At 39.2% G+C, this 24,371-nt stretch overlaps 1 protein-coding gene across 1 annotated transcript in view; it reads right to left on the bottom strand.

Moving 5' to 3' along the window:
• FMN2 (formin 2) overlaps window positions 1-24,371 on the bottom strand; it is a 372,598-nt gene that overhangs the window by 282,461 nt on the left and 65,766 nt on the right. Inside the window, 1 exon segment of the mRNA XM_045084643.1 lies at window positions 5,576-5,723. Within this exon segment, the coding sequence (XP_044940578.1) occupies window positions 5,576-5,723 (148 nt within the window).

The following is a 24,371-nucleotide window of genomic DNA, read 5'->3' as shown; positions in this document are numbered from 1 at the left end:
GCTTTCGGGAATGGCCTTCCACTCAGCTCTGGAACTGACAGTTCCCATTACATATTCATCAACCAGGATGGTTGTTTTTAATGAGTGACCCAGTGAGAGCCTCTCAAAGGTACATTTAAAACTGCCAATTTCTTCTCTGACCCTTTTTAAGAATTCAGAAATTAGACTGTTTAAAAAAAAAAAAAAAACAACACAACAACAACATCACTGTGAAGCAAAGTAGGAGAAAGAACATTTCTGGCAAAACTTTTAAGTGTTCTAAATAAGCGATAATCTAAAATTCTGGGCTCCCCACAATTCCAAACATGTTTCAGAAATTATCTCTGTATCATCACAAAATACGCCTATGACTTGTAAAACAAAACACATCGGATGAGTTTTACATTTACAGAGAAAAATAAGATATACCTCTCTGCTGTGAATGGAAAATAAATTAAATCATCCTTTTAAAGCATTTAAAGTATGCCTTCTAAAAATGAATTAAGCAGTCTCGAGACAGTTTGACACTGTAAGTAAAAAGGCACTTACGGAAGATAATTTAAAAAGTTTCTTTAATGGTATATACATCAATTTGATTCAAGTCTAGTCAATTTAATTGAGAAAGAACTTATTCAACTTTATTTAAATAGTATGACTTATGGTTAGCGGCCTAATAAACGGGCGATGTTTTTAATTCTGGTATGCCATGTCCTTCCATAAATGAAGATGGAGCTAAACATGTGATTCTCCTAAAAGGGCCCCACCCTATGGTCTGCTTATTTGATGATCTCACCGTAGGGATATGCCCCTCGTTGTCAGCAAAGGATATTGATACACAAGACTGAACTTGCATATATGAGAGAGAAATGCAAGCCAAAATCACAAAAAAAAAAAAGAAGGAGGAGAAGAACAGGAGGAGGAGGAAGAATTACCTATAGGAGAAGGAGACAGGGTCAATCTTCCAGCCTCTTGCAGCACATTTCATCCCTTGATCAAGTGGGAAGCGGAGAAACAGAACACTATCTACCCTTCCTGGGTTCCTTACAGAATTTCTTCATTATCCCAACTGAACACTTGCTAAAGCATCCAGACTGCTACTCCTGGAAATGAGCTGATCATACTGTTTGCATTGTACCACACAGAATCTGACGAGGAACCATCAGAAACACTTACTTTTTATATAGAAGGCCAGAAAAGTATGTCTCTGAGACGTTACTGTTTTTAACCTCATGGACACAGGGGATGATTATAGAATTGTCCCCACTTCCCACTTTGCTTTAAACCGGAAAAATCTCCACCTACCTTTGCAAATTCCAAGCGCTTCTGTGATACATTTGCGTGCAACCTTGCCCTGGCTTCATTTTATTGCACCATCCTAAATTCCTTCAACCTAATTTCCATTGTAATTCTTTTGTAGAGCTTAGATATTTATAAGCTGCTCAAATCTTTTCTGGAGCTAAGATGGGTCGCACTGCTTTCAGCCAGCTGTAAGCACGACTTATAGCATTTCTATATAAAAAGTCTCTGCCACGTTTCTATCAACTCTCCTTGCACATAGTTTCCTTCCAGACTTTCTGTCCCCAGATTGCCTTCCTAAAGGCACTCCTCTTGGCCATTTACATTTTCAGAGAAAGATAAGGAGCTTGATGTTTCTAAAACACAGTAAGAACGATCGATTCCCCATACACATCTAGACACCCTCCCTAGTCTTCATAAATTTGAAAACTGGAGTTAATTATCTCTTTGATTTCTGTGAATCAGCGAATAGCTTTTGAAACTTGGTACTGAGCCTAGAAAATGGTCCATGGGCTGTTTCAGCACACACAAAACTCTCCCTCAAATGCTTCCATGAATGTGCCAAGTAGATATTCATTCAGATCTTTTTCAACAAAAGATCTCAATTTACTGGCTTAAATATTTAAACATATACTGTGTGCCCAGAGGTCTTGAAATGTGGGGAGTCTCCAAGGAAGACAGATATGTACAAACAGAAAAATTATAATGCATAAGTAATATGAATGATACAGATAAGAATAAAATGCCATGGGACTCGAAAAAAAGAAACACAGAGGGTGTTGCATCATATAAGTAAAGAAAAATGAAGAGAGAAAAGATAAAGAGGAAACAAGATACATGGAAAGGTATTTCTTTCTTATCCATGTTTCTACCACCAAATCTTGCAGAACGTTCCTTCCTGATTTCTTTTCCAACTAGCCTTATCCTTCCAGGAGGCATTCTGTAGCTTCAAAAGGTGAATTTTCACACCTCGGGCTTTTCTGTGGAGACAATGCGGACTGCAAAAGATTCCCAAGAATCTGCAGCCCTTCTGCTCAGGGGCAGGGAGAGGCACCAAGGCTTCTCCTTGACCTCCTCACCTCAAATCCTTATAGAGGAGGGCTGGTTCTTTTGCCATTATATGAAAGGTGGAGAAAAGCCTCTCTTAGAGAAGGAATTACAAAAATATGGGAGTCAGATGCATGAGAAATCTGCATTAGCTGGACATGTGAATTAGGGATCAGTAATGAAAATGAGCCACAAGACAGAAGCAAGTTTTCAGTTTTCTAAGATGTAAATGAAAATCCTTCTTCTTCAAAAAGAAAAACGTCATTGAACCCTTTTATTTTAAACTAAAATTGAAAGGGGCCACATGTTGCAAATACTGGTTTCAACCAATGCGTCACTCCACAGCAATGAATGGCCATAGTCATTAAGTGTACTGCAAACTGTTCATTACTATTAATAATTATGTTGTCAACGTTTCACCAAATATATATATTTTCAAGTAGCAGATTCTATGTAGGGTTTTTGCTGTATTACTGACCCTCTCACTTACCACTGACTGACAGAGTACAAGAGAGTGGTATGGCCCTCAGAATGAGAATGGCCCATGGAGTCACAGCAGAAAAAGTTGAGAAAGTGCCACTAGACATATTGCATGGAGCACTGGGTGTGGTGCATAAACAATGAATCTTGGAACACTGAAAAAATTAAATTTAAAATTTTTTAAAAATTTAAAAATTTTTTAAAAAGAAAGTGCCATTAGATCATTTGGACAAAAGAATGCTATATGGCCATTCAGGTTTTTAACAGATCAACTGGAGAAAAACAAGTCACTACACAAAATTATCTTCTACTTACCTCCATCCTCCCCTTCAAGAATGCATATTATAAAAGGATACAAGTTACTATTTTAAAACTTACTTGATCTGGCATTTTTCAAGCTACACCAAATAACGAGAAAATGAAGTTAAAAAGTTCCCCGTATCAATTCCAACTATCATCTTTAACCAAACTAAAATTTAGATTATCAATAGCTTTCCATCCAGTCCTCCCCCAGTATACAAAAGCCATAATATACTTTGAAACTTTCTTAAAGAGCCTTAAATTTTTAGAGGAAAATGTGCATATTTCGAAAAAGTGGGGAAAGGCATACCAGGAAAGAAAAAAAATGAAAATATGACACTAGTCATGATGTAAAACACAAGACAAGGATGACTGCTAAGAGAGTGCTCAGTGAAACTGTTGATTCTTTTCTATCTACACCTGGCTGTTTCCTAGCAAGAAGTTAAAGTGATTTTTTAACACAAATAACACAGTGCACTTAACAGAAGCAATACTTTCAGTTGTGTTTTTCTTTTTAAAGCTATGCTTTTATGTGATTATTTTCAGGTATTATCATGTTAGAACCCCTTCATCCCTGATGATATAAGCATTAAGGAACCCTAGACCTTGGCCCTTGATCAACTGTACCATGTTCCAAAAAATTCTGAGCCCTACATGGGACAAAGTTTCCTACTCTTCTCTCTCATTTGTTGTTCATTTCAGGGAGTAGAAGTCCCTCTAGTGAACACTCAGCCGTGTTTCAGAAGCATCGGACAGTAAAAAGGGGACACATGCGGTTGGGTGTGGGCCCCCCATTCTGGGCTTCAGTAGAAAGAAGAAAGGTATAAGCATCCCTTCAGACAGTGGAGTAAAAAAACGGGATTATGAACACTACATTCACTTTGGAAAGGGGCCTAGAATAAAATCCTTAACGCTGTAGGTCACTACTGGTTTTAAAGGGGACTCATGAGGAAGTAATAAAGATGTCAAGGAATAATAATAACAATAACAACAGCAAACAATTACACTAAGTCTGACATTGCATTCTGATTGCTAACTCTATGCTTGAACATGCATTAACTTAGATAATTTTCACAAAACAGCCCTATGCGGTAGATGCTATTCTTACCGACATTCTACAGGTTAGGAAACTGAGTATAGGGATTAAGGAATTTACCCGACCTTACAAAGCTCCACGCTCTTATCTTATACTCTTTTATTACAAATCCAGATTAATGACTTTCTCTCTACAAACCAATGAGGAAAAAAAATTTTAATTTTTTTAGATGTATTAACTTATTTGAGAGAGAGAGAGAGACAGTGGGGGGCAGGAGCAGAGGGAAAGGGAGAGAAAGGACCTCAGACTCTCTGCTGAGCGTGGAGTCCAACTCGGGGGTCGATGAGGACCTGAGCCAAAACCAAGAGTCAGACACTTAACCGACTGAGCCACCCAGGTGCCCCAAAAAGTAAAAATTCGTAACTCTTAACACTTGTGTTACTATTGAGGAGAATTCGGTGCAGGGTAGGTACATTGCTGAAGAGCAATAGCGCTCTCTGATGCACTCTCCACTTCGGAGTCAGTCCACTGAGAAGTCAGGAATTTATTATACCAAACAGGAAAACTTCTTTAAAAAAGGAATTAAACAACCCAATTTCACAAAACATGATTACACAAATAGGATTCTTAATTCCTTAGACAAACACAAAGCGCTTTCCCACTTCCAGTCTTCATATAAAGCTGATATTAATCTCACGCTATCTTCCCCGCCGATAACGCAAAATACTTGAAGACAACAAAAGATGCAAAGAGAAAAACAACCCAAAAGAAAACTTTTAGAGAAGAATAACTACACCTGAACACTGTGCAGGTTTGGAAAGAGGACTTAAAATGCTGTTCAATGAAACTTTTATCTCTGTGTCCCCATCATCTCTGAAGACAAAGAAGAGGATCAAGAAAAGCACAAGGAGGGGCGCCTGGGTGGCTCAGCGGGTTAAGCCTCTGTCTTCGGCTCAGATCGTGATCTCAGGGTCCTGGGATCGAGCCCCGCATCGGGCTCTCTGCTCAGCGGAGAGTCTGCTTCCCTCCCCCAACACCTGCCTCTCTGCCTACTTGTGATCTCTGTCTCAGTTAAATAAAAAAAATCTTTAAAAAAAAAAAAAAAAGGAACGCAGTACGGGAAGAGAGTGGAGAAGTAAGGTGGACACCACGTTTGAAGGCAACGGACAGAAATTTCCTTTTGTTGTTCTCAGTCCACACAAGGTGCGTGGCTCCCTTCATCTCGGGCAGTGGGTAGAGCTCGCCACCTGAAGCACCAGTTCACAAATTTGCATCTACACAATAATAACTGGGTAATTCCAGTGTCCCTTTCCCTAAAATTCTGACTCAGCAGCCTTGAAGGTGGAGCATTAACAATTTTCAATGTAACGAGACTCCGGCGGTTGTACGTGAGGCCGCTGCAGATCGTAACCCAAGAAACTGCCCCCGGGGTCGCACCTGTTTCAGCATCCTTCAGCCCGTGTTCTTCATCAGGAGGCTTCGATGGTGGCCGAACGGAGGAGGCTCGCCTGGGAAACTGCCCTTCCGTGTAGTCCAGTGAGTGAGTGGGCTGGCTGACCGCAGCCCAGGTGTAAAGTTGATCTTGCTGTAGTAACACATAAATAAATGTAAAGCTATTTTAATTCAGTTATGAAAAAAACAAAGTTTTTGGATCACTGCACTACAACATCATTTCTATCACATAAATGCACACACACACACATCTATCATACATGTATACATACACATATGTGGGAGTATTGCATATACACATATATCAAACATTAAAACAGCACTGCAAACTACCTGATGTAGGTTCATAAACATTCTTTCATAAAGTCATTTCACTTTCAGGACAATACTTGTCTCAACTTTTCTTTTTTTTTTTTTTTTTTTAAAGATTTTATTTTTTTATATGACAGAGACACAGAGAGGGAAGGAACACAAGCAGGGGGAGTCAGAGAGGGAGAAGCAGGTTTCCTGCAGAGCACAGAGCCCAATGTGGGGCTCGGTCCCAGAACCCTGGGATCATGACCTGAGCCGAAGGCAGACCCTTAACGACTGAGCCACCCAGGTGCCCCTCAACTTCTTTTCCATAGCAAAATCTTTCTTTGGTGGTAGAGATGCCATGTGAGGCTGCAGAAATCGTAAGAGCAGGAAGTCCAGACATTCGATCAGAGCCCTCCCTGAACTCGCATGTTTAAGGCATTTGAATATCATGTCCCTTTAAAGTTGGTGTAAACAGTTGTAGCAAAGTCAAAGGACAGGCCGTACTTGAGCACTAGGAGACAATAACAGCTTCCCTGCCCTCAACAACAAAAAGCCTAGGAAACCAACTTATCTCGGGTCCAGGCTGAGGACTGGTTAGGATTGAAACCATGAAAAAGCAAATGAACCTGCCAAGAATAAAAGAATTGGACAGGGATCGTCTGGCAAAGAAAGGGCTTCCCAGTCGCAGACTGACAGAATCTGGACGGAATGAGAAGAAGGCTCAAAAGTACACCTAGTGCCAGGGAGCAAAGTGGGAATCTCACAGAGGAGGCCACTCTGAGGCGTATGAGCACCTTGGAAAACTGCTCCTTAGGATTTCGGAATAACGTGTTTAACCATTTTAGGACGTATGCACTCAGTATGTGCAAGCCAAGCCCCCAGTCTCTTTGGGACACTTTCCTTACTTAGAATATTTCCCCACAGTTTTTGATCCACATAAAGTAAAGCAAAGAAAACAACAGTATGGTAGAGGTTGAGAACAAATCAAAAACAAAACAAAACAAAATATCTATATGTATATCATAATCACCATGTTGAGGCTCTAGTTTAAACAGGGTTAATCAAGGACAAGCATTGCTATTTCCATCATGTGTTTAATAAATGAGTCTAAGAAATTCACAAACTATCATTCAGCATAGATAGTAAGATACTGTAGATTTAAGCTTTGCCATTAGGGACATTGGCCCTGATTGACCATTCAGACTCCCGGGATTGGCTTGTATCAATAAGAAAGGATCGGGGCGCCTGGGTGGCTCAGTGGGTTAAGCCTTTGCCTCAGGTCATGATCTCAGGGTCCTGGGATCGAGCCCTGCATCGGGCTCTCTGCTCAGCGGGGAGCCTGCTTCTTCCTCTCTCTCTCTGCCTGCCTCTCTGCCTACTTGTGATCTCTGTCTGTCAAATAAATAAATTTAAATAAATAAATAATTAAATAATTAAGCAAGGGTCACACTGCAGAGCTGGGCAAGCATTTCAGCTATCCATACCTCCTTCAACTATTCATACTTGATCAATGCCAAAGGCTTCGCCATGTAGCATAGTGAATGTCAGAAATAGCTTCTCACTGCTGAAATTAGTAGTTTAATTAAAGTGATGTGAAAAATAAGCTCTCCCTGGTGAAACTATAGTAATTCACTTTATGAGGATTGGCAAAAATTCCAGAAGATACCCTCATCCCCACAGGAACAGAGTAAGACTTGGGTGAGGAACGGTGTTAAGGCTTGGTGCCCTGACAGGACACCATCCAGCCACCGCATCAGAAGAATGTCTCCATGCTTGTTGCCTACCATCAGGCACAGATTCCTGCCTCTTTTGTGTCTGTGACACATGAATGTTTCATGGAAAGTGGAGTCAAACGCCTCCCCAGGAGGCAAGCTGCGCCCTGGCTGACAAAGGAACTCTTGCCTAGAGAGCTCCGCCATCTTAGCAACAGACCCTCAGCCTCAAATTTGGCGCCATATAAAAAAAGTCCTCAACAGTCAAGGGGATAAAGAGTTTCATTTCACATTTCACAATCTGCCAAAATACAAAGTATGCTAAAAGCACTTTATAAACCTCAAATAAAAAACAACAACAATAAATTCCGGTCGGTCCTCTAGGTTTTTTTAGCCATACCCCAGGACCATAGCATGTCACAATGCCACAATGGTCAACTCAAAATTGCTCCTTCAAAGCATGGAGAAATTAAGCAAAACACAGATTTCTTTCAGGGCTTTTTAACACCTACAGATGCCAACTCTTCAACTTATCATTTAAATTTTTCTATATGACTTTCTCCCCCTTCCCAATTCATTTCTCCATGTTCCCTCAGTCAAGTTTCACTCCACTCAATGCCTACCCTGTTCTGCCATCTCATGGAATCAAATCCCTCAGGGAAGGTCTAGCTGAAGTCCCACCTCACCTGGGCCACTCCTGCCTCAGAACACTGATACAGAATCTGCCACCCCTCATTTTGAGGAGTAATGGTATGCTAGCCAGGTCAGTGGCTTACCACTTTCCTGAGTGCACCTGATCTTTCCCCAAAGGGACCGAGAACTCCTTTAGCACATGAAGTATGTACACAGGTCCTATAAATCTCCCCTAGCACTTGACGACGGGGCGATGACTACTCGAGATGATAACCCTACTTGTCTACTGGATTAACAGAATTACCAGACACAAAAGAAATAAAACGATGGCTTGTCAATATGAGCCACAGCCGTAGCTGGTAATCTTATTTTCCTTCATTTATTCAACAGGGTACTGAAAAGGTACTTTGAGGCTATCAGATGGAAAAGAAAGCTATTAAGTCACCAGTTCTACCTACCCTATCAGCAATTATGCAATATAAAGAAAAACAGGGAGTTGATGAAACTCCTAAGATATTATCAGTGCGGCACCATAGACAAATCTCCTAGCTTTACGAGGTCTTGATGTTCTCAGCAGTAAATCAGGAAAAATGCCTACCTCAGTCTTTTTTATAGGGTTGGCATGAAGCCGGAGCAAATACTATGTGGAAAGAGCTATGAAAATGACATGCTGTTATTCAAAAATAACACATCATGAGTACTACTTGTTTTGATTTTTTTAAAGTCTATGTTTGATTAGGACATTTCTTATATTTAAAAAGTCCTTTTCAGAGGAATTCAAAATTGTTATCATATGTACATATCAAGATACAGAACTCACACTACATCTTTGCTTTATGACGGGAAGCTCGTTCAGCAAACTCTGATCTCCAAAGTTGTCTTGGCATTTGCACTGATTGTTCCTAAATTTTGAATTTAATTAATGATTGCTCTGTGGTCTTTCCCCAACCATCCACGAATGTCTTTTTTTCTGTTGTTATTTTTTTCTAACACTTCAGAAATATATTTGTTATTTTCCCATATAGGCTTATTAGCCCCTCGCTCCAACTACCATATCCTGTAACCCCCCTTTCCCCCAGAATATTGTTCTGTACACACAGCAGACACACCATGAGTATTAAGGAACTACAAGGGTCAAGAGCAATAAAAAAATTTTTTTTGACAAATCAAATCATAATTTTATATCTGGGTTAAAACAGGATTATGTTCCCGTGACACTGCTCCCACTCCTTTAAATTCTTGAAATCTGTTTGACTTTTGTTGAACTGGATCATTTCTTCCTGTTAAAGAAAACAAATATAAGCTTTCCAGCATGGGCAGATCAGAAGATTTAAAATCACACACTAAAAGTGACATAAATAGGCCATAAACCCACTATCTCAAAAAAGAAAGAACAGTTACGCTTGGCAAATATTTAATAATAACCCCAACATAACTCAGAGCTGTAATCCATAGTTTGTTTTAAGAGAACCCACTGGAAAATATAATAGTCAGAGTTAGACAGTCTAAGAATGCTTCACTGAGATTTTCAAGTCAGAGTGAGGATTTAGCTGTCACCTTAAAATGTCAGGTTAATACTTTTCTGATAGTGCTTTATGCAAGAAAATTTCATTGTCCATTAATCTGTATGTTAAAGTAAATCTAAACTATTCTCTGAGAGGAAGTATTGCCCTTCCCGTTGGTATTCCTGTAACTCATCAGATGGGATGTCCATACATGTGAGAATAAATCTTTGGGGTTCCTCACTTCCTCAGAAACTCTCGGCACTGCCCACGCTCAAGTGTCCACCAGGCTAATAAATCCGTATTTGAGTGGTAAAATATAGAATTGTATCTCAGATAGTCCAGGAAGTACAATCCCCCATCAAATATCAGAAGTTTGACCGAGGGTGAATATATGTTTTCAAATGAGTGTTTGAGTTCTCCTTGCGTAAATACCCACAGCGGAATACTGGATTGTATGGTAATACTATTTTTTATTTCTTGAGGAAACTGCACATGGTTTTCGACAATGGTTGCATCAACTTGCATCCCCACCACAGTGTACAAGGGCAACATTTTCTCCACATCCTCTCCAACATTTATTATTTCTTGTCTTTTTGCTGTTAGCCATTCGGACCAATGTGGGTGTTATCTCACTGTAGTTTGGACTTGCATTTCCGGGATGATTAATGATGTTGTGAATCATTTCTTTCTGCTGGCCATCTGTTATGTCTCTTTGGAAAAGTGTCTATTCGGGTCCTCTGTTCCTATGTTCATTGCAACATTATTTACAATTGGCAAGATATGGACACAGCTGAAAAGTCCATCAACAGATGAACAGATAAAGAAAGTGTGGGGCATGTGCCCACACACACACACACAGCCGCACACATACAGACACGCTGGATTATTACTCGGCCGTGAAAAAGAATGGGATCTTGTCACCTGTAACACAGATGGACTTATTACACTAAGTGAAATAAATCAGAGAAAAACAAATACTATATGATTTCACTTATACGTGGAGTCCAAAAAGAAAAACAAATGAGAAAACAAACATGAGGGGCACCTGGCTAGCTCATACGGTTAAGTTTCAGCTCAGATTATGACCTACGGGTCCTGGGAGAGGGCCCCACATCGGGCTCCCTGTTCAGTGACGAGTCTACCTCTCTTTTTCCCTCTGTGATCTCTCTCACTTTTGTTCTCTCAAATAAATAAATAAAATCTTAAGAAAGAGAGAGAGAGAGAGGAAGGAAGGAAGGAATAAACAAGAGATACAGACTCATAAATACAGAGAACTGGTAGTTGCCAGAAGGGATAGGAGAAATAGGTGAAGGAGATTCAAGAGGTACTAACCTCCAGTTACAAAACTGGGAAATCAGGAAGACGAAAAGCCCAGGACAGGGAATTATAGTCAATAATACTGATAACGTTGTACAGTGACAGATGGTACCTATATTTATTGTGGTGAACAGTGTGTACAATTTTATTTATTTATTTTAGAGAGGGAGAGAGAGCGACAGTGGGGAGAGGGGGAGAAAGAGAGAAGCTCAAGCAGACCCCCGCTGAGCGTGGAGCCAGATGTGGCACTCATTTCTAGGATCCTGAGATCATGGCCTGAGCCAAAATCCAGAGTCAGCCACTTAGCCAACTGTGTTATGCATCTGAAACTTTACAACACTCTATGTCAATTACCCATAAATAATATTTTTTCCTTTTTTTTAAAAAAAAGCTATTTTTTATTTATTTGACAGAGAGAGAGAGGAGTCACAATTAGTCAGAGAGAGAGGGGGAAGCAGGCTTCCTACTGAGCAGAGAGCCCGATGCGGGGCTCGATCCCAGGACCCTGGGATCATGAACCGAGCTGAAGGCAGAAGGCTTTAACACACTGAGCCACCCAGGTGCCCTCATAAAAAGTATTTTTAATCTTGACTGAGGGGGAAAACAACAACAGCAGCAAAGTATGCCCCGCATCCATGTCTTCACATATAATATATTCCCCCACTGAGTGCATAGATAAAATCTACCTCCAGCCACCCAAGGGCCCTTTTAGCTATACCTGGATATACTGGCCTCAAGTGTTCCTTCACCTGAAAGCTGTGCATGGGTGTGACACTGAGAGAGACTGCTATGTCCATTAAAAGAAGAAAACTGAAAATATTCATCCCATCACACAATATTTTCTACAGGAGAGTTCTGAAGATAATTTTATTCCAAATCTTAGAATTTTATAGCTTAGCCAAAAAAATTAAATATATAGATGGCATCTTGAGTTTATTTGTACTTTTTCCATCTTATGGACCACTGTGTTAACTAAATTTGTTTATTGTTTTGGCTATTAAAAAACTTAAGTACATGGCCCACTTGCCACATGTTTCAGAATTCCAGAATATGTGTTTCTTATCAGCCTCTTTCCTGGCTCCATTTTATTCTTTGTCATTTTTTCTTTTTCTTTCCATTGGCAGCTAATTTTTTTAATGATATCTTTGTTTTCTTACTAATCATTGTAATTAATTTTGTAATAAGCCAGCAATAAATTATAATTAGCAGTAGATGAATGATGAAAGATCCATTGATATGCCTATTTTAGCTCATCTGAACTTTTATTTCATGACTGTCAGAAAAAAAATGTAGATCTATGGCAGTGGACCAAATTGTACTCTTAATATTTTGGCTTGCATTAACAATTTAATTATAAAACCACAACAACAACAAAAGCCAATAACACAACTCTATAGAATTGCTTTCGGGTAGGAGAAATTAGAAAAATAAAACCTCATCAGTAGCACACATGACAGCATGCCCTGGGTATATTATTGTCTATATTGAATGTCTTCTGTAGCTATAATCATAGTGCACATGCTTTACTCCAGATTTCTTTAAATCACTGCATCATTGTCACACTTATATTTCTGCCACAATCTTAACACAATTAACATTATATTACACTCACTTAATCAACTCTAAACAGAACATGTGAATGTGCTTGCTCAAAGCATCCCTGGCTGGCATTTAAATCAGAAGTTATAAACCTAGAAGGGTATACAAAAAAGACAAATACAAAAGAATAATAAAGGTAACATCAAAAAGACAATCTATAGAAGAGTTGAAGTCATTGAAAATGTTTCAGGATAATATAAAGGGTTATTTTCTTAGCTATGGAAAAACATTCCATGTTGATCAATTGGAAAAACAAGTATTATTAAAATGTCTACACCACCCAAAGCAATCTACACATTTAATGCGATCCCTACCAAAATACCGCCAGCATTTTTACAGAGCTAGAACAGCCCTAAAATTTCTATGGAACCAAGAAAGACCCTGAATAACCAAAGCAGTCTTGAAAAAGAAAAGTAAAGCTGCAGGCATCACAAGTTCAGACATCAAGATATATTACAAAGCAGTAGTGATCAAAACAGTATGGTACTGGCGCAAAAATAGACACCTATAAAGATAGAACAGAACAGAAAACCCAGAAGTGAACCCACAATTATATGTTCAATTGATGTTTGACAAAACAGGAAAGAATACCCCACAGGAAAAAGACTGTCTCTTTGACAAATGGTATTGGGAAAACTGGAGAACAACATGAAAAAGGAGGAAACCTGACCACTTTCTTAGCCTATGCACAAAAATAAATTCAAAGTGGATTAAAGACCTACATGTGAGACCAGAAAACATAAAAATCCTGGTAAAGAACACTGGTGCTAACCTCGTTGACATTAGCTGTAGCAATTTCCCGTTACAGAGGTGTCCTGAGACAAGGGAAACAAAATCAAAAATAAACTCTTGGGACTACATCAAAACAAAAACTTCTGCACAGGGAAGAAAACAATCAGCTCAACAAGAAGGCAACCTACAGAATGGGAGGAGATATTTGCAAATGACATATCTAATAAAATACAGGAAGAACTTATAGAAGTCAACACCCAAATCCAAAATATAGAAAGAACTTATAGAAGTCAACACGAAGAAATACAATCCAATAAAAAAAATGGACAGAAGACATAAACTGACATTTTTCAAAAAAAAGACCTACAGATGACCAATAGGCACAGGAAAAATGTTCAACATTACTGATCCTCAGGGAAAATACAAATCAAAACCACAATGAGATAGCGCCTCACTCCTGTAAGAGTAGCTAAAAACAACACAAGAAACAACAGGTGTGACAAGGATGTGGACAAAAAGGATCCCTTCCATTGTTGGTGGAAATGCAAACTGAAAAACAATATGGAGTTTCCTCAAAAAGTTAGATTTTACTTTATTTTTTTGAAGACTTTTATTTATTTGAGACAGAGAGAGACAGAGCACAAGCAAAGGGAAGGGCAGGCAGAGGACAAAGGCTCCCTGCTGAACAAGGAGCCCAATGCGGGACTCAATCCCAAAACCCTAGGATCATGATCAGAGCCAAAGGCAGATGCTTAACTGACTGAGCCACCCAACCATCCCTACAAACTAGATTTTAGACCAAAGACTATAACAAGAGACGAAGAAGGGCAATATATCATAATAAGGGGTTTATCCATCAAGAAGATCTAAGAATTGTAAATATTTATGTTCTCCACTTACAACATTCAAATATATAAATTAATAATAAACATAAAGAAACTCATGCATAATAATACAATAATAGTAGGCGACGTTAACAGACAAAGACAGACCATCTAAGTAGAAAATCAACAAGGAAACAAGGGCTTTGAATGACACACTGGATCAGAGTGACTTAACAGATAAATTCAGAACATGTCATCCTAAAGCAGCAGAATACATATTTTTTTTTTCAAGTGCACATGGAACATCTTCCAGAATATCACATACTGGGTCACAAATCAATCCTCAACAAGTACAGAAAGGTCACAATCATACATGCGTATTTTCAGACCACAACGCTATGAAATGAAGTCAACCATGAGAAAAAAATTGGAATAACCACAAATCCTACTAAAGAATGAATGGATTAACCAGGAAATTGAAGAAATTTTTAAATATATATGGAAACAAATGAAAATGAAGACATCACAATCCAAAAATTTGGGATGCAGCAAAGGCAGTCCTAAGAGGGAACTATATTGCGCTAAAGGCCTTCCTCAAGAAACAAGAAAAGTCTCAAGTACACAACCTAGCTTTACACCTAAAGGAGCTAGAAAAGAAAGCACGAATAAAGCCTAAAGCCAGTAGAAGAAAGAAAATAAGATCACAGCAGAAATAAAGGATACAGAAACAAAACAAACAAAAATAGTAGAACACATTAATGAAACTAAGAGCTGGATCTTCAAAAGAATTAACAAAACTGATAAACACCTAGCCAGAAGTATCAAAAGGAAAATAGAAGGGACCCAAATAAGTAAAATCACGAATGAGAGAGGAAATACAAACAGTGAGACAGTATTATGAAAATTCATATGCCAACTGAGCAATCCCTTAAGAAATGGACAAATTCCTAGTAACCTACAAATTATCAAAACTGAAACGGGAAGAAATAGAAAACCATAACCAGCAAAGAAATCCAATCAGTCATCAGAAATCTCCCAAAACACAAAAGTCCTGGACCAGATGGCTTCCCAGGGGAATTCCAGCAGACATTTAAGGAAGAGTTGGCACTTATTCTTCTCAAACTGTTCCAAAACATAGAAGTGGGAGGAAAACCTCCTAACAGCTGCTATGAAGCCAGCATTACCTTGATTCCAAAATCAAACAAAGACCCCACTAAAAAGGAGAATTATAGGTCAATATTCCAGATAAACATGAATGCAAAAATTCTCAAGAAAATACTAGCAGATCGAATCAAACAGGACATTAAAAGAATTATTCACCACGATCAAGTGGGATTTATTCCTGGTCTGCGGGGTTGGTTCAATATTAGCAAATCAATGCATGTGATACCACACTACGAAAAGAGGATACGAACCATGTGATCCTGTCAACAGATGGCAGTAAAAGCACTTGACAAAATACAGCGTCCTGACTTGATACAAACACTCCACAAAGTAGGGACAGATGGAATATACTCCAACACATAAAGGCCACAGGCAGCAGACCCACAGCTAATACCATACTCGAAAGGGAAAAATTGAGAACCTTTTCCCTTCGGTCAGGAACAAGACAGGGATGTCCACTCTTACCATTACTTTTTAACATAGTACTGGAAGTCTTAGCCTCAGCAATCAGACAACAAAAGAAACAAAAGGCATCCAAATTAGCAAGGAAGCCGTCAGACTTCCACTTTCTGCAGACGACATGATACTCAATGTAGAAAACTTGAAAGACTCCACCAAAACACTGCTAGGATGATACAGGAATTCATCATAGTTGCAGGATATAAAACCAACGTGCAAAATCTGTTGCATTTATGGGGCGCCTGGGTGGCACAGTGGGTTAAAGCCTCTGCCTCCAGCTCAGGTCATGATCCCAGGGTCCTGGGATCAAGGCCCGCATTGGGCTCTCTGCTCAGTGGGGAGCCTGCTTCCCTTCCTCTCTCTCTGCTTGTGATCTGTGTCTGTCAATTAAATAAATAAAATCCTTTTTAAAAAAATTTGTTGCATTTTAATACACCAATAACGAAGTAGCGAAAGACAAATCAAGCAACCAATCGCATGTGCAACTGCACCAAAACCAGAGATACCTAGGGAATAAACTTAACTAGTAAAGTTAAAGATCTGTACTCTGAAAACTACAGAACACTTATGAAAGAAATGGAAGAGGACAAAAAGGAATGGAAAAAACATTCCATGCTCCTGGTTTGGATGAACAAGCGTTGTTAAAATGTCTATCTTACCCAAAGCAATCTACACATTTCATGCAATCCCTATGAAAATAACATCATCATTTTTTACAGAGCTAGAACAATCCCAAAATTTGTGTGGAACCAGAAAGACCTCAAAAGCTAAAGCAATTCTGAAGAAAGAAATCAAAACTGGAGGCATCATGATTCTGGATTTCAAGCTTTATTACAAAGCTGTAGTCCTCGAGACACTATGGGTTGGGACAAAAACAGACACATAGATCAATGGAACAGGATAGAAAACCCAGAAATGAGCCCACAATTATATGGCCAACTAATCTTCAACAAAGCAGGAAAGAATGTCCAATGGAAAAATGTCTCTTCAACAAATGGTGTTGAGAACAACTGGACAGCAACATGCAAAAGAATGAAACTGAACCACTTTCTTATACCACACACAAAAACAAATTCAAAATGGATGAAAGACCTAAATGTGAGACAGGAAACCATCAAAGCCCTAGAGGAGAACACAGGCAGCAACCTCTTTGACCTTGGCCGCAGCAACTTCTTATTAGACACATCTCCAAAGACAAGGAAAACAGAAGCAAAAATGAATTACTGAGACTTCATCATAATAAAAAGCTTCTGCACACCAAAGGAAAAATTAACAAAACTAAATCTAGCCTACAGAATGGGAGAAATTTGCCAATGACATATCAGATAAAGGGTTAGTATCCGAAATCTATAAAGAGCTTACCAAACCCAACATCCAAAAAACAAATAATCCAGTTAAGAAAAGGGCAGAAGACATGAAGACATTTTTTCCAAAGAAGACCCGCAGATGACTAACACACCCATGAAGAGATGTTCAATATGATCTTCATTAAGGAAATATAAATCAATATCATGATGAGATCCCACCTCATACATGTCAGAATGGCTACAATTAACAACACAAGAAACAACAGGTGGTGGCAAGGACCAGGAGAAGAAACCCTCTTTCACGGTTAGTGGGAACGCAAATTGTTGCAACCACTCTGGAAAAGTTTGGAGATTCCTCAGAAAGTTACAAATAGAGCTACCCTATGACCTAGCAACTGCAGCTAGGTATCTACCCAAAGAAAACAAAAACACAGATTCACACGGGTACGTGCACTCCGATGTTTAAACAGCATTATCAACAACAGCAAAACTACAGAAAGAGCCCAACTGTATGTCCGTCAACTGATGACTGGATAAAGAAGTTTTGGCCTACACACACACACACACACACACACACACACACACACACAGAGGAATATTACTCAGCCATCAAAAAGAAAGAAATCTTGCCATTTGCAACGACATGGATGGAGCTAGAGCATATTATACTAATTTAAGTCAGCCAGAGTAAGATAATACCGTATGACCTCCCTCATGTGGAATTTAAGAAAAAGCAGCCAAACATGTAGGAAGGGGGTAAAGAAAAAAAAGGATGAGGGAAACAAGCCATTAGAGACTCTTGAGGATAGAGAACAAATTGAGGGTTATGGAAGTAGGTGACTGGGGAGCTGGGCTAGACCGGTGGTGGCTACTACAGAGGGCACCTGTGATGAGCACTAGGTTTGTATGTAAGTGATGAATCACTGAATTCTACTCCAGAAAACAGTACTGTACTGTGTGTTAACTAACTAAAATTTAAATTAAAAAAATACAACTGCTGCATGAACCAGGATTTTCACTTCTAGGTATATGTCCAAAGGAAATGAAAATACAGTATTGAAGAGATGATCTGCCTCCCACGTTTACCGCAGCATTATTTACAACAGCCACGAGATGGAAACAGCCTAAGTGTTCATCCGCAGGTGGGTGGACAAAGACGATGTGGTATAAATATATAATGAAATGCTATTCAGCCATGAGAGAAAAGGAAATTCTCCATTTGCCATCACACGGATAGATCTCAAGGACGTTATGCTGAGATGAGGTCAGAGAAATGGTATCTCTTATACATGGAAAGTAATTATTTCATTAAAATTGTCACTGTAAAAGCAGAGAGTAAACTGGAAGTTACCAGGGGCTGGGGGGAGGGAGGGAATGAGAGAGATGTTTAAGGGCACATAGATGCAAACAGAAAACTAAGTCCCGAAGACCTAATACAGTGCGGTGATCAGGGACAACAAAGCCATACTGTAAACATTGCTCAGAGGCCAGATTTCCATTGTTCCCAATACTAGAAAAAACAATAATTATATGACAAGATAGAAGTGCTAAGGTTACCATGGCAATCTTATTACAATATAAATATATCAAGACAACATGTACACCTTAAATTTACACAGGGCTGTACATGAAATACAACTTAACTAACATAGTACTTTAGCATTTAAAAAATCAAATCCCTAAGGAGTCACTGAATAAAAATGTACCTGGCCTCTAGGAAGAAACCTATCGAACTACAATGAGAGAAAATAAAAATGACTTAAATACATATGAATGGATTTATTACCTTTGTGGATTTAAGTCTCAGTTGTTTCACTTTTCTCCAAACTGATAGTTAAAATTAAATGCACTTCTAATCACCATCCCATGTATGCATGTACGTTTCAGTGGATATGACAAACTGCTTCTAAAATTCATAGTAAGAGGACCTCCATCTTTAAAAATCTCAAAGTGGAAAGACATGAATTCTCAACTTGACATGAAGTCTATTCTAGACATGAAGACTGACGGTTATGAAGCTCTAGCGTACCATGGTAAAAGTTGGTCCGGAACGCACAAACACACAATAGAGTAGAAAAGAGATCCACATTCCAGTCTCTTACCCATCAGACAGATAAATGTAGGACCTCTCCACCTTATACACCTAAAACGTCTACAGTGACTATACGTCAATATAGAAAAGACAAAGCAACAAAGCTTTGCAAAGATAATATAGGAGGATATCTTCTTGCTTGCACAACTTTTAAACAGGGCATTTGATATACTGTCAAGGAAAAGGCTAATAATTTAGACTACTTTTTTTTAAGATTTTATTTATTTATTTGACAGAGATCACAAGTAGGCAGAAAGGGAGGCATGGGGTGGGGAAGCAGGCTCCCCACTGAGCAGAAAGCCCAATGAGGGGCTCAATCCTAGGACCCTGAGATCATGACCTGAGCAGAAGGCAGAGGCTTTAACCCACTGAGCCACCCAGGCAACCCAATTTGGACTACATTTAAAGGAATCACTGAAAGACACCATAAAGTAAAACAAAGGATTCGAATCCATAATAAAGAGTGCTATGGTCACCAAGAAATTATAATCAACCTATAGAAAAAATGAGTAAGAAGCTTCAAAGAAGACTCTACAAATAAATGTATGAAAATAACACTACAATAATGACCAAAGAAAGGTTAAGTTCAAATCAGAATGGCATAGCATTACACATCCATCAAAGTGGTTAAAGTCATCAACATAGTAGCAATAACAATAATAAAAGTGACAATACCAAAACTGCCAAGAAGGTAAAGCAATGGGGATTCTCATGTGTTCCTGATGAAACTGTAAATTGGTAAAAAAGCACTTTGGAAAAGCATTAAACCACATCTCGTAAGACTGAATACATGCATGTCCTATAACCCAGCAGTTCTACTCCTTGGGATATACCCAACAGAAATGTGTGCATGGTCATCCACGGAAATGTTCACGAACACCCATAACTGCATTATTTGTATCACTCAAGACAGAAAGCTGGTATGTTCATAAACAGCAGAACAGCTAGACAAAATCTGAAATCTTCATACCATGGAGAGACTCTACAAAAAAGAAAATGAACAGTAACTCTGCACAAACTACAAACTGAATGTGAGCAAAAGAAACAGACCCAGAAAAATGCAAACTTTGGAGGACTCAAAGTTCTAAAAGCAGATAAAATTAAACTACGGTATTTTAGGACTGAAACCAGTGTAGTAAAATCACAAGGAAAAGGAAGTTGTGATTCCCATACAAGTCAGGACATCAGTCACCTCTGGCAGCAAGGAATGGGAAGGAGAGGACGTTTCTGAGATGCCGTCGACGTTTGATTGTTTGACGGAGGCAACAGTGACACAGGGGATAAATCTGCAATAAAATCACTGAGCTACACTTCTGTACTTTTCTATACGTAAGCGGTATTTCCCAGCATAAAAGCTTTTTTAAAAACTGAATTTCCTGGCTGGCTCAGTCAGTTAAGCATCGGACTCTTGATTTCAGCTCAGGTCATGATCTCAGGGTTGTGAGATCGAGCCCCGTGTGCAACTGCGCTATGAGTGTGGCGCTTAAGGTATATTGTCTGTCCCTCTTCCTCTGCCCCTACCCCACTGCCTACACTCTGTCTCCCTCTCTCTCCCTCTCTGAACAAGACTGAATTGCCACGATAGATATATTGAGAAATAAACTCACCACGTATATGTGGGTTTAATTCCTAGGAGCTCTATTCTGTCCCGTTTGATCTCTGGGTCCACAAGTGTGTTCTCACGCCCAGAGCACAATGTCCTAACGGAGGGAGTTTTACTATCAGTCTTAAAATCAGGTAGTACTTGTTAGCCCACCAACTTTATTTTTTTCTGAGACCATTTTTATCTTTCTAGTTCTTTTGCACTTCAACATACATTTTAGGGGGCGCCTGGATGGCTCAGCCATTAAGCCTCTGCCTTCAGCTCAGGTCATGATCCCAGGATCCTGGGATCGAGCCTCACATCAGGCTCCCTGCTCAGCGGGAAGCCTGCTTCTTCCTCTCCATTCCCCTGCTTGTATTCTCTCTCTCTCGATGTATCTCTCTCTTCAAATAAATAAAATCTTTAAAAAAAACACATATATTTTAGAATCAATTGTCAGTGTGTACAAGATGCCTGCTGGAATGATTATGGGGATTGTTTGAATCTCCGGATCGATCTGGGATTAAAGTGACATCTTAATAATGAATCTTCCAGTTCTTGGTGAAAAATCTCCCATTTACTTAGTTCTTTAAGTAACAATGTTAACAATGTTAAGTACTTTTCAACGTAGAGATCTGGCTTAGATTTTATTAAATTTTATCTCTACCTATTCCATGTTTGTCATGCCACTTTTTTCTTTCTCCAAATTTTTATTTAAATACCAGTTATCGGGGCACCTGGGTGGCTCAATGGGTTAAAGCCTCTGCCTTCGGCTCAGGTAATGATCTCAGGGTCCTGGGATAGAGTCCCGCACTGGACTCTCTGCTCAGCGGGGAGCCTGCTTCCCACCCCCTGCCTCTCTCTCTCTGCCTGCCTCTCTGCCTACTTGTGATCTCTGTCAAATAAATAAATAAATAATCTTTTAAAAAATATTTTTTAAAAATCCTAAAAAAGGGCACCTGGGTGGCTCAGTGGGTTAAGCTGCTGCCTTCGGCTTGGGTCATGAACTCAGGGTCCTGGGATCGAGTCCCGCATCGGGATCTCTGCTCAGCGGGGAGCCTGCTTCCTCCTCTCTCTCTCTCTGCCTGCCTCTCTGCCTACTTGTGATCTCTGTCAAATAAATAAATACAATCTTTAAAAAAAAAAAAATCCTACTCCTTTAAAAATAAATAAATAAATAAATAAATGCCAGTCAGCGCGCTGCTTTAAACGGTATTGTTTCTGCAACTTAATATTCCAGTTGTTCTTTGCTAGGACATGGAAATATGATTGATTTTTGTATGTTCGCCTCTGCTTCATAAATTTCTTAAATTCATAGGTTAGTTCTACTGGTTGTTTAGTACTGCCATCAGAACTGAGGAGGGGAGGGACGCCTGGGTGGCTCAGTTGGTTAAGCAGCTGCCTTCGGCTCAGGTCATGATCCCAGCGTCCTGGGATCGAGTCCCACATCGGGCTCCTTGCTCCGCGGGGAGCCTGCTTCTCCCTCTGACTCTGCCTGCCTCTCTGTCTGCCTGTGCTCGCTCTCGTGCTCTCTCTCTCTCTCTGACAAATAAATAAATAAAATCTTTAAAAAAAAATAAAAAAAAAACTGAGGAGGGGATAAAAAAATGCGGTATATATATGCACGACGGAATACAGTCAGCCGTAAAAGAAAAGAATGGTATCTTGCCATTTGCAACAACATGGATGGAGCTAAATGAAGGAACTCAAAGACAAACACCGAATGATTTCACTCGTTAAGTGGAATTTAAAAAACGAAACAGATAAACATGGTGGGAGGGAAGAGCGAGAAAAACCATAAAACAGACTCCTAACTACAGAGAACAAACTCAGGGTTGCCGGAAGGCAGGGGGCAGGGGGCAGGTGAAATGGGTGACGGGTAAGGAGGGCCCTTGGGGCGGTCACGGGGTGCTGTCTACAAATGATGAATCACTAAACTCTCCTCCTGAAACCGATATTACACTCTATGTTAACTAGATGGAATTTAAATAAATAAATAAATAAATTTAAATAAAGTCTTGAAACCAAAAAAGTACTGTTACCAGAATTTTCTACATAAACAATCATGCCATCTGCACATGGAGAAAGTTTTAGTCCTTTCTAGTCATTGTGTCTTGTATTCATTTTTCTTGCCTTAGTTCAATGGCTAGAATCCCCAGTATAATGTTGAGTAGAAATGGTAAAAATGAGCATCCTTAACTTGTTTCCATTGTTTGGGAGAAAATATTGTCTTGCACCATTACACTCGTCAGCTCTTGGCTTCATAGGCTTCTGCTTACCAGGATGAGGCCCTTCCCTCTTCTTCCTAGTTTTCCAAGACTTTTTATTATGAACAAGCACTGAATTTTGCTAACTGCTTTCTCTGTGTCTATTGAGATTATGTAATTTTCTTCTTTATGCTTTGTTGAGTTTCAGATGTTAAACCAACCTCACATTCTTTTTTATATATTATTGGATTAATGGTCCAAATATTTCGTTAGGGAATTTCCTACTTACGTTTTGATCAAGGATACTTCTCTGTAATTTTCTAGTGACTCTGTCTAGTTCTGGTATCAGGGAAAGTCTCGCCTCATAAATAAGTAGGACAGAGTCCCCTTCTCTGTATTTGGACACAGCTTAGGTAGGACTGGTATTATTTCTTCCTTTAAGGTTTAGTGGAACTCACCAAGGAAGCCACCTCAGCCTCCAGGTTTTCTTCATCATGTTAACAAGCTTGTTTTATTAATGACAAAAACATTTTAAAAGGTAGGGTGTGTACAAAATTAATGCTAAAAGTAAACTATCCATGTGTATAGATAACACATAATGTAAGTAATTCTTGTTCAATGAGAGAGTTTGAAAATTTATAAAAGCCCAAGGTCATGGAAGTATGGATGCTTTTACTTTCTCTTGAGTTTCATATATTCTTCAAAACCACTCAGTGAACCTGTGTTATTTGTAACTAGCACCAAAAACAAGAAATGGCAATCAGAGTTGCACATAAATGGGCTGGGATCTCTTCCCACTCTCTCTTCTGACCCTGTAATGATGCTGCACAGGTGCTTTCTGACTTGCTATGAGTTTGGAACAAAGTGTATTTCACCTTGAAGATGCTACTAGTTTATTTCACTAGCCTTCCACTTCCCATAATCAGGACAAAGCCATACCTGCCTCTTAGAAGAGTGAGGAGCACTATTTTGAACTCCATACCAAAAACAGAGACTGATGCTTGACGTTTGAAAGGAGTGAGGCTATTACTGTCTAATAAAGAAGACAAAAAGTGTTAAAAAAAAAAAAAAAGACAAAGGAGTTAGAAATAAGAACAGAGAAAAAGTATATTGAGCCTGGAACAAAGGATAATATCTTCCAAAAGAGCAGAGGTGTTTAAAAGACACTAATGCAATACCCTTCGTTTCTAATAAAGCTACAGGAACTGAAATTTAAACTCCAGTGTACCAGATAAAGATCAATATTAAATATTTTTCATAAGTTATATTTTGAAAACCATATGAAAAGGTAATCTTTGTAATTTTATATTGGTTGAACAAACGGGCCAACTTCTCAATTTCTTATGAGTCT

Source organism: Mustela putorius, unplaced genomic scaffold, assembly GCF_011764305.1.
Source record: "Mustela putorius furo isolate JIRA1106 unplaced genomic scaffold, ASM1176430v1.1 tig00000785_pilon_pilon_pilon, whole genome shotgun sequence".
NCBI classification, from domain to species: Eukaryota; Metazoa; Chordata; class Mammalia; order Carnivora; family Mustelidae; genus Mustela; species Mustela putorius.
Note: the sequence above shows the minus strand (reverse complement) of the source record. Positions and strands in the feature narration are given on the sequence as shown.